General features: G+C 37.4%; 1 protein-coding gene across 1 annotated transcript in view; it reads right to left on the bottom strand.

The window, feature by feature from the left end:
* Window positions 1-13,069, bottom strand: part of RORB (RAR related orphan receptor B) — a 112,733-nt gene that overhangs the window by 11,924 nt on the left and 87,740 nt on the right. The window contains exons 2-4 of the mRNA XM_053466746.1: window positions 12,676-12,761; window positions 4,446-4,587; window positions 1,486-1,887 (exon numbers count right to left, since the gene is read on the bottom strand). Coding sequence (XP_053322721.1) covers window positions 1,486-1,887; window positions 4,446-4,587; window positions 12,676-12,761 — 630 coding nt within the window. The remainder of the gene's footprint in view (window positions 1-1,485; window positions 1,888-4,445; window positions 4,588-12,675; window positions 12,762-13,069) is intronic.

Here is a 13,069-nt window from a genome sequence, read left to right as displayed (position 1 = left end):
ACTACCTCTGTTGATCTAGATCAAAGTGGAGTCACTAACTGCAAAAGCAATGGGTGAATGTTGGAGGAGACCAGATCATTGTCTGAACACAAACAGTTCCAGTCTCTCAGAGAAAGTAGTTGGTACGTTTTAGAAGTACATGTTGCTTTTTTAAAACTCCAGGTGAAACAGAAAAAAAATGAAGGCAAAGTTATTGTAAAAGTCCCCCATTTGTCCCATTGTTCTCTTTGTATCATTTACTGATCCTCTCAAAACATATTAAGGTATTAGCTGTCACTGAAGCTGAGCACTTCCTTGAGCTTTAGTAGTGACCATACCTTGCACGTTTTAAGATACAATGTTCTTGGTATTTATGTTTTCCTGATATAATTTTAATATAGTGCAATTAGAAAATTTCAGTTATTTATTGTAACCAAAAGAAAAAAAAAAGTATTCATTGATATTGGATCAAGCTGGTATCACTCACTGCGATCTCATTCAAATTAAAAATACAGAAAAAAAACACCATGAAAACATGTAGAGTACTAGACTATGTTTCACCTTTGGCACAAAGTCCTGCCTAAGTACTTGTTACAGAACCACTTTATGCTTCTGAAACAGCCCATTCAGCATTTAACAATGTCCAACTATTCAGCAAGTTATCAGCTAGCTCATGTTTATTGATTAACATGAAAGAGTACAGAGGAGACTGCAAACTGATTGGCAGCATACGAAATATTAGATGAGACTTTATCTGTATCTGCAGGATCCAATTGAGCTTCCTCCAGACAGGTAAAGGACCAAGAGCTGATTGTGGCAGATACCCTGTCTCCCTGGCTAGACACTGTTCATGAGTACACTGTACAAGACCATTATGAATAGCGAATGCCAACATAGGTGATCAGAAGTGTGTGTATGGCCAAGACACCCAGCAAAATCTATAAGGTAACCAATGGGCTAGGTAATTCTAAAATAAGAATCAGCTCTGTTACACATTAGGTTTCTATAATAAGTTATTTTTAACTCTAAGTGATTTATCCTGGACCACACTTAGACAGAGAAGAGCTGACGACTTCTGTCCAAGGGAATAACCCAGCAAAGTGGCCAAGTAATTAAGTGGCTCAATACACATTTGTCAAAAAGCATAATTATTATACACATGTCCAACCACATTCAAGAAGAAAACAAAAACATTAGGAGTGCAAAAAGCATATGGCATGGTGTAAATGCTGCCTAAAATAGACTAAAATCTAGCGGCTATATGTGGCACTGCAAATAAAATACAAGAATGTTTTGTGCAGTGGCCAAACATCATCAAATCAGAGCACTTTAGAGGCTAATTGCTACTATTGCCAATATCTCTCTCCATGACTTGGTCTCCTAAGGCACCAAGCACACTAGGAGAAAAAGAAAACAACTGGTAGCAGCTGAACAAGATTTACATACACTGTTAAAAAAAGCAATGTACATGCACCAGACACAGCTTACTACTGTAATGTTACTTACCTATTTCAGTTATGCTTATTCCTGGACTGAGCTGTCCATTGTTGAAAGAGCTATACATAAATATGTTTGGTACGGACGTCAGGTCATAAATAGGCTCTTGCTTTATCTGTTTCATTCCAGTTATGTCAATGCCAGACTGGTCCGGGGAGGGTTGTGCTGAATCCACACTGTAATAACCTTCTGATTTCGGCAGGTCAATGACATGTCCATTTGCGTAGTTGCCACCAGTCTCATTGTTGAGGTTGCTTAAGCCGTTGCTGATGTTACTACTGTACACCCTGGCTAAAGCCTCTGCCTCCCCACTCTGTTGTTGCCTCTGTTCTTGTAGCCTTTGCTGGTGTTTCTGGACCTCGGCATACAGACTGTCTCTTTGTTTTTTTGACATTCTCCCAAATTTTACAGCTTGCAGAAAAAATATAACAACATACAGTCAATACAACAGTACACTCAACATTACAAAGTAGTGGAAGTAACAACAACATTCGTAGTTATATGACTACCTTAATTGGACAAGAGTAGTAAACGGAGTTCTTTTCTAGGTCCACTTGTATTTAATGTGCTTTTTATGATTTAATAGGGGTATTGAACTCTAGGTATCAGTGTTTGAAGAAGACAGAAAATTAGGTTAAATTTAATATTGACAAAATATTATTTGTCAATAATTGGAAATTGGTAAATGAGATGGATATTAGAATAATTGTACAAAACACACTTTGAAACAGTGTGGAATGTAAGTCAGCAAGGGCCAATAATATGCTTTCATTTTTGAGACGTGGTATTGACTCAGAGGAGACAAACATCATTTTGCTTCTGTATAAGTTAAGGGCAAGACCCAACCTTTAATACGCTGTGCAATATTGGGCAGTGGCGCACAATTAAGACAAACAATAGCTGTTATGTATCATGTCATGTCAGTTATCCTTGTTTTATAGCCTGTTTGAGGTTCTTCAATGATTGAAGCATCTTGATTCTGGAACAAACAGGTATTGGCTTTCCAAGAAGCTCATCAAGGAACACAAGTTAATATAACACACAGTCACAAGCAGAAAACATTGTTCACTAAGTTATTGCAATAAGAGGGAGCTGCCTCATGTACTTCGGAGCGATCAGCTCTATTCCTATTTTATTTGAATATTATTTTCAATGACGTCTGTGCGGCTACGGCTTAATTTTAATTAGGATTACTGTCACATTAAATAGCTTAATGGAACTTAGTAAAACTGGGCCTGAGTCGTTTTGGCTCTGTTCTTGCAAACTTCAGAGAGGTTAATCGGAGTAAGGAAAGAATCGGACAGAGACATCTTAAAATAATATGTACTGTATATTTCCACTGTATAGAACCAACAACTAACATAACTGATGTAAGTTTTATGCAATTTGCAGACTTTTAATTAAAAGACTGGCAATACTGTGAATCTTCTGATTTCTTAGGCGTTCATTAGGATTATAATTATCCGTGATAATGGATGTTTATGCAAATTGCTTATTGTGCTTATGATTTAACCGGAATATGTAAAAAACACAAGAGAGTCAAACAAAACATTACAGAACTTCCAAAACAAAAGTAACGCTCTTAAGATTTCACTGGGAAATTAACTCCTGCGCATGCATGTTGGTGATAACCAGCATACTGCGTCATTAATATTACACCAGCCTGCCATTTTATACACTCTATAAAATAACCATTTAACTTATATGAAGTCCCCCCACTGTTTTGCTGTTTGTACAAATTGCTATGAAAGCGTCAGCCATGAAACACTCAGAGACAGTTTTGTCTGTCGTGAAGAGACTAATTGTTCCGCTAATGCTTTGGCCTGGACAGGAATATTTCAACGCAACAAAGAGAAGAAGAGAGTTCAGTGCTCTAAAGAGTCTGTTAAACCCAGGCCATTGTTAGGCTGCCAAATTCTAACTGTTATCTGATTTAATCAATAGACCAGACATCACAATGGGTCACAGAACTTCATCTGGTACGCTCCTTTGGGTCTATCTGGAAGAACTGCTGCTCGTTAATGGTCTATAGAAAAGAAGTCATTTAAATATATTTATATTCAGATTTTCCATCCCGTACAACTAAGTTTAATGGGAACAAACATTTACACTGCTGTAAACAATGATGTCTAATGAATATCGCCAGCTATTGATTTATCTCCTTGCTAATACACCGTGTGCCTTTCACTTAACTTTGAACAAGCAATTGATTTTTTTTTTTCATGCTTTTTCTTGCAAACCGTACTGTTGATTGACATATGACTCTTTATTTATTTTATGCATGATGCAGCTATTATATATATATATATATATATATATATATATATATATATATATATATATATAAAACATTAAACATTTAGCAATGATAAATAATTTCATTTACATGATAATTTTTTTTTAATTTCCCATGGTTCCAATAGACATTTTTGTGTATTCAGAGATCTCAGACAACAGGGACATTAATGGAGCAAAAGGAACAGAGGGCTTTGGTTCCCAAAGAAGGACTTTCCTTCATAAACAGGGACAGTTGGGGTGTTCTTTTGGCTATAGCAGAAACATATTTTTGCGTTGTGTTTTTGCAATATTAGTTGTTAAATAGTTTTGTTCCACTTTGACAAAACATTGCCTAGAATTTCTAGCATTTTAAGCAAATAAACCATATCAGACCCAGTATTTTAATCTTTCCTCCATGACAGCAACTTCTTAGTGCCTGTTTTTGTGTCACATGGCAATTAAGCATTCCCTGGCAAAATATTCCTCATTTTATTGAATATTTATTTATGGAAAGAGTTTGGGCATTCATAGACTAAGCATGAAGTTTCCAATTCTGCTATTCCACTGCTATTCAATGCTTCTAATGATCATTTTTTTCTGTGAGTACAATACATACTGTTTTTAGAATCTTATTGCATATCGACTGCTTTTCAGGACCCCTGGGAAATCTGTACATAAGGAAGTTGACTTACCATCTCTAGACATTCCTAGAGCAAGACACTTCTGCAGTCTACAATGTTGGCAACGGTTTCTGTTTGTTCTGTCAATTAAACAGTTTCTCTGCCGTGGGCACGAGTAAGAGGCATTATTTTGTTGGCTTCTTCTAAAGAATCCCTGAAAATGCATGCAAAAAGGCAAAAAAAAATATATAAGTATTTTGATTATAAATATTTGAACATAGTCCTATAAATAAGGTCATGTCTTTTGTGTAGGATGTGTACACTGTAGCATATATTCATTTCTTCTTTCAATTAATGTGTTTTTTTTTTTTACATTAGGTTTTAGTTCTGAAGCCTACGTAAAGGAATGACACACTGGAAGTCTGTCGGAGTGCAGATCTTTGGCATTCCTTACGGACCCTGTTCAGTAAAATTTTAACATGACGATACATTTTATTTATAGAGCCCCACTAGATTCCATAGCACTTATACAACAAGAGAGAATGAAAATTTAAAATAATATTAATACTGACAATATTCAAAACTAACAATAACATAAATATTATTATTATCTTTTGTTTATAAAGCGCCGATAATTTACGCAGCGCTTAATACAATACATATATTCAAGGGGTATGACAAGACGAGAATTGACGGACTAAGACAAACCGATACATTAGGTGGAGAGAGCCCTGCTCGCAAGCTTACAATCTTGAGGGAATGGGGTGACAAACATAAGGCACAGAGAAAGGGTGAGAGGTAGTGTGGTGGTTGTATCAATTACAAGGAAGTTCTAGCAGCTAGGATGGTGCGGCTTCTCTGAAGAAGTGAGTTTTGAGAAGGAGTAGAATGTGAGGGAGTGTTTAGGGAGAAAAGGTTATAATTCAATTAAATAAGAATCCTCTTGTTGGAAAATTGAGAGTGCTACGAAAATGATTATTATTACAGTGTCCCTGAACAAGACTGTGATACACCATGTACAAGAATGAGGAGACAGTGTATTGTTTTATTTTTAGAATCCCCATAACTAGACATAATATAATTTTATGGTTTGACCGGTATGTCAGACTCTGCTTATGTCTTGATGTTGATGGTCATGATCAGCAGCCAATAAATGATCTACTTGGGGTAACTTGCTGGATACACAAAGCCAAACTCTTTCCAGAACTAAAAGACTGGATATGTTACACTAGTGGCACTAACAGTAAAGAAGCAGGGCCATCGGGCATGGGCCTCCACTAGACAACTTTGATTGATGGCCAGTCCAGGCCCTAATAATATGATTAGAAATTAGAACTGGACGAGTGAAGAAAAAAAAAATAAACAATTATATATGCTAATTCTGGTGACTGAACCTATAGCAAATTTAGGCAGAACTTTACTCGCATATTACTCACATAGTCCAGTTACTACATATGTTACCTTTTGTTCCATTAGTAAAGGTTATGGTGGAGATTGTCTAACACATTTATTTTGTATGTGTTTAAATAAAATAGGGGATACATTTGCATACCCTACACATATAAAAATATTGTTAAAACATGTTAAAAATGCTTAGAGGGTAGTATAGCCCTTTATGACATGATAAAGGCATCATAAGATAATTTTACATATTAACGAGTGAATCAAAAATGAGTTCATACGTTAGAATTAAAAGAACCTGGGCTTAAAGAACAAATGCCATATACGAGATAAAACCATAATAGGAGCAAGCACTGAAAACCATCAATCACTTGCTCTTTTACCTTATTTGCTCAATTATAAGATTAATAACAACTATGATTGAGAAAAAATGCATTTTTTATTTTTATTTCCTTTTATTTGCCAACCTGCCCCATTATGCACATCTGCACCACAGAAATGCCTTATATCCTCCTATATGCCACTCTGCCCCCCAGAAATGCCTTATACCCCCCATATATGCCACTCTGCTGCCAGATATGCCTTATACCATTATATGCCACTCTGCTGCCAGATATGCCTAATACCCTTATATGCCACTCTGCCCCCCAGATATGCCTTATAACCCCCCATATATGCCACTCTGCTGCCAGATATGCCTTATACCATTATATGCCACTCTGCTGCCAGATATGCCTAATACCCTTATATGCCACTCTGCCCCCCAGATATGCCTTATAACCCCTATATGCCACTCTGCCTCCCTGATATTCATTTTAACCCCCTATATGCCACCCTGCCTCCAGAAAGCCCTTATATGCCACCCTTACCCTCCCCCAACTTACCAGTGGATCCCTAGACTTGTCCCCCATGCTTCAGACTCCCTGGTGTCTAGTGGGGCAGCCGTGGAACTGTCATCATCCATGACATGATTTCTGACTCCACGGAAGTCAGAGCTAGGGTATTTCATGCAGTTCTTTCTTCATTTCATTTCCATTATAACATGCATTACTTTAGCAGACTGCATGTAAACATCTAGCACTGGAGATTGTTTGCAGCTGCAGTGTTCCTGTGTATTCATTTAATTTATTTATTATTATTTTGTAATTTATATAGCACCAACAATTTACGCAGTGCTTCTTACAGTACATACATTCAAAGGGTATGACAAGACTAGAAGTGACTAAGAGGGATAGGTATTTTAAGTTAACAGTGTGATAAACAATTGAGAGGATTATCCTATGTTAAAGCAATTTATCATGGCTGGAGTAACACTACAACAAACAAACAAAAACAACAAATTAATAATTTCCTTATATAAAAATAATATTTTGCACAAATACTCTATGTATAGGATTTAGGATTAGGGGTAATCTACAGTACTATTCTTCTTTAAGATTCCCTTTTCTTCTTGAATGCTGGTTTATCATTACACATTTTTGGTTTCAAAACACTGGGGAGCAGTTTACTTTACTGTATATTGGCATACTTACAATAATTTAATAATATTTAAAAAGATTTCTGGCATAAGGGACCTCTTACGTGTTTGCAAGATTTTGATGTTGATGGTACTGTCAAACGCTAGAAATTATGTTCTTGCTTTTAAATACAATGTCACAAATTTAGAAAATGTGAAAACATATTGCTCATGTGCGCAACAGCTTTTTTCCCTTTATAAAACGATGCTAGTTGTAGTTTATAATACATACCCTTCCCCATTAATCATGTTGCTTTACTTTTCACTCAGGTATTAACATAAAAACTATGTTTGTAATTGGAAGTTTCTCTGTATGTAGGAACTGCCTTGAACATCTCAAACTAGTTCCTTTCTCCAAAATATTTCTGAAAATGCCTATAGGTTTACAGAAGCAACCCAAATAGAGTCAAGAAAGCATATCACAACCTCTTGCTCCGGCTGACTGCAGCATTTCCGACTGTAGGATCACAGGAGATGAAGCAAAATTTACATGAAATGTCCCAGCCTATGCCTTTTGTGAATGTCAGAGCTGGCAAATAACAAGTGATAGAAGGTTTTCGGTGCTGTTTTCAATGATTATGTTATCTCAGGTGACAGTTTCTCTTTAATCACTGCGTAGTTGGCGGCACAAAAAAAAATTCATTTTAAACTTCAAGGAGTTGGCAGATTCATTTTTGCATGGTTTCCATTGAATATATTCAAATTGTACACCCAACATCTATTTACCTTTCCCAAACAATTCTGTGCATCCGCTGTATTATAAACAGAACTCTTGCGACAAATTCCACATTTTACTGCCTTATTCTTCTGGTTGCAGCATGTGAAACTTTAGATAGGTTCACTTACGCATGTAAGGTGACGAAGGTAAAGCTGAATAAATAGGTACCTTTATATACTTATATTTCTGTATGCTGTGTCTCTCTCACTGACCCAGCACTGAAGCTGACTAGCGGTGAGTATACCACCTGGACACAGGCAGAGGCCTACAAGCTTAGGAGCTGGGGGCAAAAGGAAGAGGCAAATGCACATTCTGCAGAACCCCTTCATGCATTTGAAAGGGGGATCACATAAAAAGAGTACACTCAGCTATTATATGCATTGAAGTATATATGAGGGTTCAGGTGTGCCCTTAATTGGCTTCCAATTTATACTAAAGCTTCTTGAAAGTATACCAACCTCTGAAGCATCTGTCTTCTAAATATCAAATTAAGGATATGGTAAGGGAACTAAAATATGGGAAAGGTCTGCATTTAACTTTTGCATGTTTGTTTCATTGTAGTGTACTACGGACTGAGCATCAATGGTCTTGCGTTCAGAGGAGTTTGGTACCATTCAGCCCAGGGGGCGATTCGAGCCAGGTAGCCCAATAAGAGTGTTACAAACAACATTTGCCAGTCAATATGCTCAGCTGGCAATTATCAAGCTCTTTACTACACACGTTCACTAAAATGACATAGGGATAATGAAATAAGGATAGAATGATCCAGTCAGTATATACCGTATTTTTCGCTCCATAAGACGCAGTTTTTTTCCTCCCAAAGTAGGATGAAAAATCAGCCGTGTCTTATGGAGCGAAGATGCAGGCAGGGAGGGGGGGGGCATATACTCACCAAAAGCGCACCGGGTGCCGCTCATCAGGGGGTGCCAACTTGCCGGCACCCGGCACCCCTCCAGAGACGGACAGTAATGTCCGCCGCTGGAGGAGCAGGCTTGCAAGAGAGCGGTATCGGAGGTCTTTAACAGACCTCCGGCTCCCTTGAGTGATTTTAAGCCGGTTCCCTTGAACCGGCTTAATATCACTCAAGGGAGCCGGAGGTCTGTTAAAGACCTCCGATACTGCTCCCTTGCGATCCGCGCGGCAACTGCTGCTGTGGGCGCGGCTTCAGTGCCGCCGGGATCTGACAACAAACCCCGGCGGCACTGAAGCCGCGCCCACAGTGCCCTCTGACCCGGAAGAAGACAGAAGAAGAGGAGCGAAGAGGAGGATTGCTGTAAGAAGAAGACTGCTGTAAGAAGAAAAGAGGTAGAAAAGAAGGTAGGAAATCATTCAGTAAGACTGAGTGACAGTGAGAGTGGATTGGTATGTGTGGAATCTGTGGATTGGTATATGTGTGGATTGGTATGTGTGGAATCTGTGGATTGGTAATGATGGTTCTTAATGCTGCTGTTGGCTATTGTTCATGTTAAGTTATTCAGTTATTGTAATAAATATTTTAGCCCATTTTTTAGCTCAAAATATTTTTTCCTTTTTTTTCTCCTCTAAAATCTAGGTGCGTCTTATCAGCAGGTGCGTCTTATAGAGCGAAAAATACGGTAAATGCTTCCTACAGTCCGCCTGGTGGCATTATGCGGAATTGCACTTATCATTTATACCAGAGCCTTTAAACAGTGGCAAAAAATCATAAAATCAGAGCAGCAGGGGGCATGTATGTGTCTAGGTACTGGGTACTGGGTTGGCGTTCTAGAAATCTGATTTTTGTACCCCAAAACTTCTACCCTCAAATCAGATCATTATACATCAAACCCATCAAGGGCATCCTCAATCAGAAACATGTTTCTTTTTCCAGAAACTATAAGGCACTAACTCTTGTTTTTCTTTAACACGCTTCAATTATTCAATTGGCCCTTGATACCTTAAACAGAACTGTATCTCTGTGAGACACTAAACTAAAAAAGTGATATGGATTACCTTTAACATCAGTAACAGAAACACAACAGTAACAGTAAGAGAACATCTCCAGAATGTCCCATCTCTTCTTTTCTTTCTATGCCATGCCCTAGCTCAGGTTAAACAAAATACACAATGCCTTGCAAATACATGAAACAGGGGGAAGAAAAAAAAAAGAATTGTATTGCAGACAAAAGTTTTCACCCTTCTGGTCTACTCATTTTTCAAAACCAACTGTTATCAAGGATACACATATCGCTTTTTAAACAGCTGTAAAATATAATTGTTTTTTTTGACAAGTTAATGTAGGAAATACCGTAGATCTAATTAGTAGAACATAAATCAAATACATAAATGACATTTCAGAAGAAAAACAATAGATTGTTGAAATGGTTTACAATAAACAAGCTAAGATTTCTTTTAATGGGCGATACAAGACATGCTTGCTTGTCATACCTTGGACTACAAAGATTGCGTTGTTATTTTTAGTCCACAGCGAATATGACCTAACATCACAAACTTTAACAAGGACCAAACAGTCAATTGTGTCTGAGATCAAAATCTGCCTGTCAATTATTCCGCGAGCATTGTGTTCCACAGTATCAAAATGGTATATGGATTTGCTTTAAGATGCTCTGATTTCCAAGATTATTATTGTTATTGATATATTCTCTGTTTCTTTTTTGTATTATATGCTCTTCCACATTCTTTCGTGAGTAATAAATTGTACTGTAAAAGAAACCGGCCTAATTTTTTAAAAAGTAGAGGCATTGTGTGCTTTATTTTCTACAGCCCCTGTTTTCACAAATATTGTAATAATACCCCAGCACCTCTATGTTAACAAAGAACACATTTTTTTCTCACCTTCACTCATCGTTATGTAGCACTAGTTGTTAGAGAGTAGAGGAAACAAGGGATGCTGGAGCCATTGGAACCAGTATCCTGACAGTATACCATGTAAATCTTGACAGTTTGGGGGTAATGTATAAAATAGTAAATTGCGCAAAGCTTGTGAAATGGTGAATCTGGTGCATAGCAAACACTAGAATGTTTCTTCTGTTTGGATCATTCCAATGGTTGATATGATGACTTTTGGCAAATTAATATCTTTCAATACATGATTTTTTGTATTTGTGTTTTTTGTATTTGTGTTAGTGTATTTAGGTATTTAAAGCACTGTTGTTAACTAAAATGTATATTTATTATTTTTTAACATGATATAGATGTCATAGAAGCCATAACATACTGTAGATAATATCCGCAAGGTAGCTTCGTAATCAGAACATGATCTTGTGTATATACAGTGTATAAGAGAGGGAATGTAACAATGAGATAAATTGCTCAAGGTAGTGTATGCATTGACCATAAAGAAGTCACCTAATTGTGTCCTTGTTAGCACAAAAAAATAATGAACTAACGGAGGAGATAAGTGGTAAAGTAAACAAAAAAGGAACAACAATAATTCAAATTCCCATGGCACAGATACACACGTGTATACAGAAAGTGATTGTCGCTGGTGGTGTATAGCCACAAGCTGTTAGTTTGTAAAGGATCTAAATACACTTTTAAACTGTGAAAAGTAAAGAAAACTGTGGGCTTCGAATGAACCAGATGCTCAAGCATATCTGCTTCTTCAGTTCCACTTTTGAACAGCATTAAATAGTTTACACTACCTTTGACTTTTTTTGCTTATTTGTTTATAAAGCCATTTTACAGATCGTTCTTTAATACACCACCAGTTTAAGTGGCATTACTTCTTTTCCCACTCTGCCAATTACAAGGATTTGCTTGTTAGCTTTAATACTTTATGGTGCTGTCATTAAAAAGGAGTTTACTTCTGAAAAGTGTGTCATTGACTTTTATTGAGATATTTATTGCAGCTCTGTTGGAGGAGCCTATAGCATGTAGTTTTGGGAAGGGTAAGAAAGTATGTCCTTTACTGCGCAGTTACGGCATGATTTAGGCAACTGGGTACTGATGCAAAGATGTCAGCGATAAATACACAGATGAATAACACAGTTTGGGCTGAAGCAGATTCAATTTAAAGTTCTAGATTTCTCTAAAGGTAATGAAAAGAGGTGTATTAAAAGTTCTCCTAGCTGTACAGGATCCTAATGCCAGGTGGACTGGCCACGCGTTATGGAAAATTTAGTAATGGATAAAGGGGGGGTTGAAAGGAGAAGTTAAATTATAGAGAAAGGGGAAGAGAACTAAACATAAAAGGACAGAGGGATGGAGGCAAAAGGACATGAGGAGGATGAGAACTGAACATAAAGTGAATGCATCTAGAACTAGGCTGGCTAAGCCGAGCTAAGAAGGGCAGGGCACAATGTCACCTCTGAGGTGCAGAGAGTTGTGCTTCCAATCCCGCATGTTGTTTCCAAAGTGTACATCAGCAGGAATACCCCCATTCTTACTTCATTCAACCACAACCAGTGGTTCACTCCACATCCCTTCAGAAAGGGATGCATTGTGTTGACGCAAAGGTTTAATTTCTCATGAAATTATTACAACACTGAGACAGCGTAAGTAAAATGACCATAGGAAAGAAATGGACAGGAGGAGAAAGAGAAGTTTAAAAGGGATAGACAGAAGGAAAAAGATAGGGTGTACACAGGCACATTGCTGGAGAAGGGGAACATACAGGGGTAAAGCCCCGAAGTGGTCATTTAAATTCACACTATATTTATATGTAGTTGAATATTTCAATCGCTTACCTTGCAGCCTTCGCAAGTGATGACACCGTAGTGGATTCCTGAAGACTTATCTCCACATATTTTGCATGGTATCACTTCAATTTGTGCTGCAAAATAGACAAGAGACAGCTTAGCTGACTATGCAGATTCTATGTAGCAAACCTTATCTTCGGTCATTGCCCTGAGCATCACAATTAGATACAGGTGATTGCACCGAAGCAAAATGTCATTTTTCCGTATTTTGAAGAAGAAAAGGATCAGGGATGGAAGCTTCTTTACCGAACTAACTAACGACATAAGCAAAATAACGGAAGCTGATGTTTGTCATGCGTAAGAACCTTCACAAACATTTCACTAATCCCTTTATAGTAAACGCAAACATTTTAATGATGTTATGATTTCCCTGTTTGCGCTA

This window comes from Spea bombifrons, chromosome 1 (genome assembly GCF_027358695.1).
Source record: "Spea bombifrons isolate aSpeBom1 chromosome 1, aSpeBom1.2.pri, whole genome shotgun sequence".
Lineage (NCBI taxonomy): Eukaryota > Metazoa > Chordata > Amphibia > Anura > Pelobatidae > Spea > Spea bombifrons.
The sequence above is the reverse complement of the archived record's forward strand: the minus strand, read 5'-3'. Positions and strand labels throughout refer to the sequence as shown.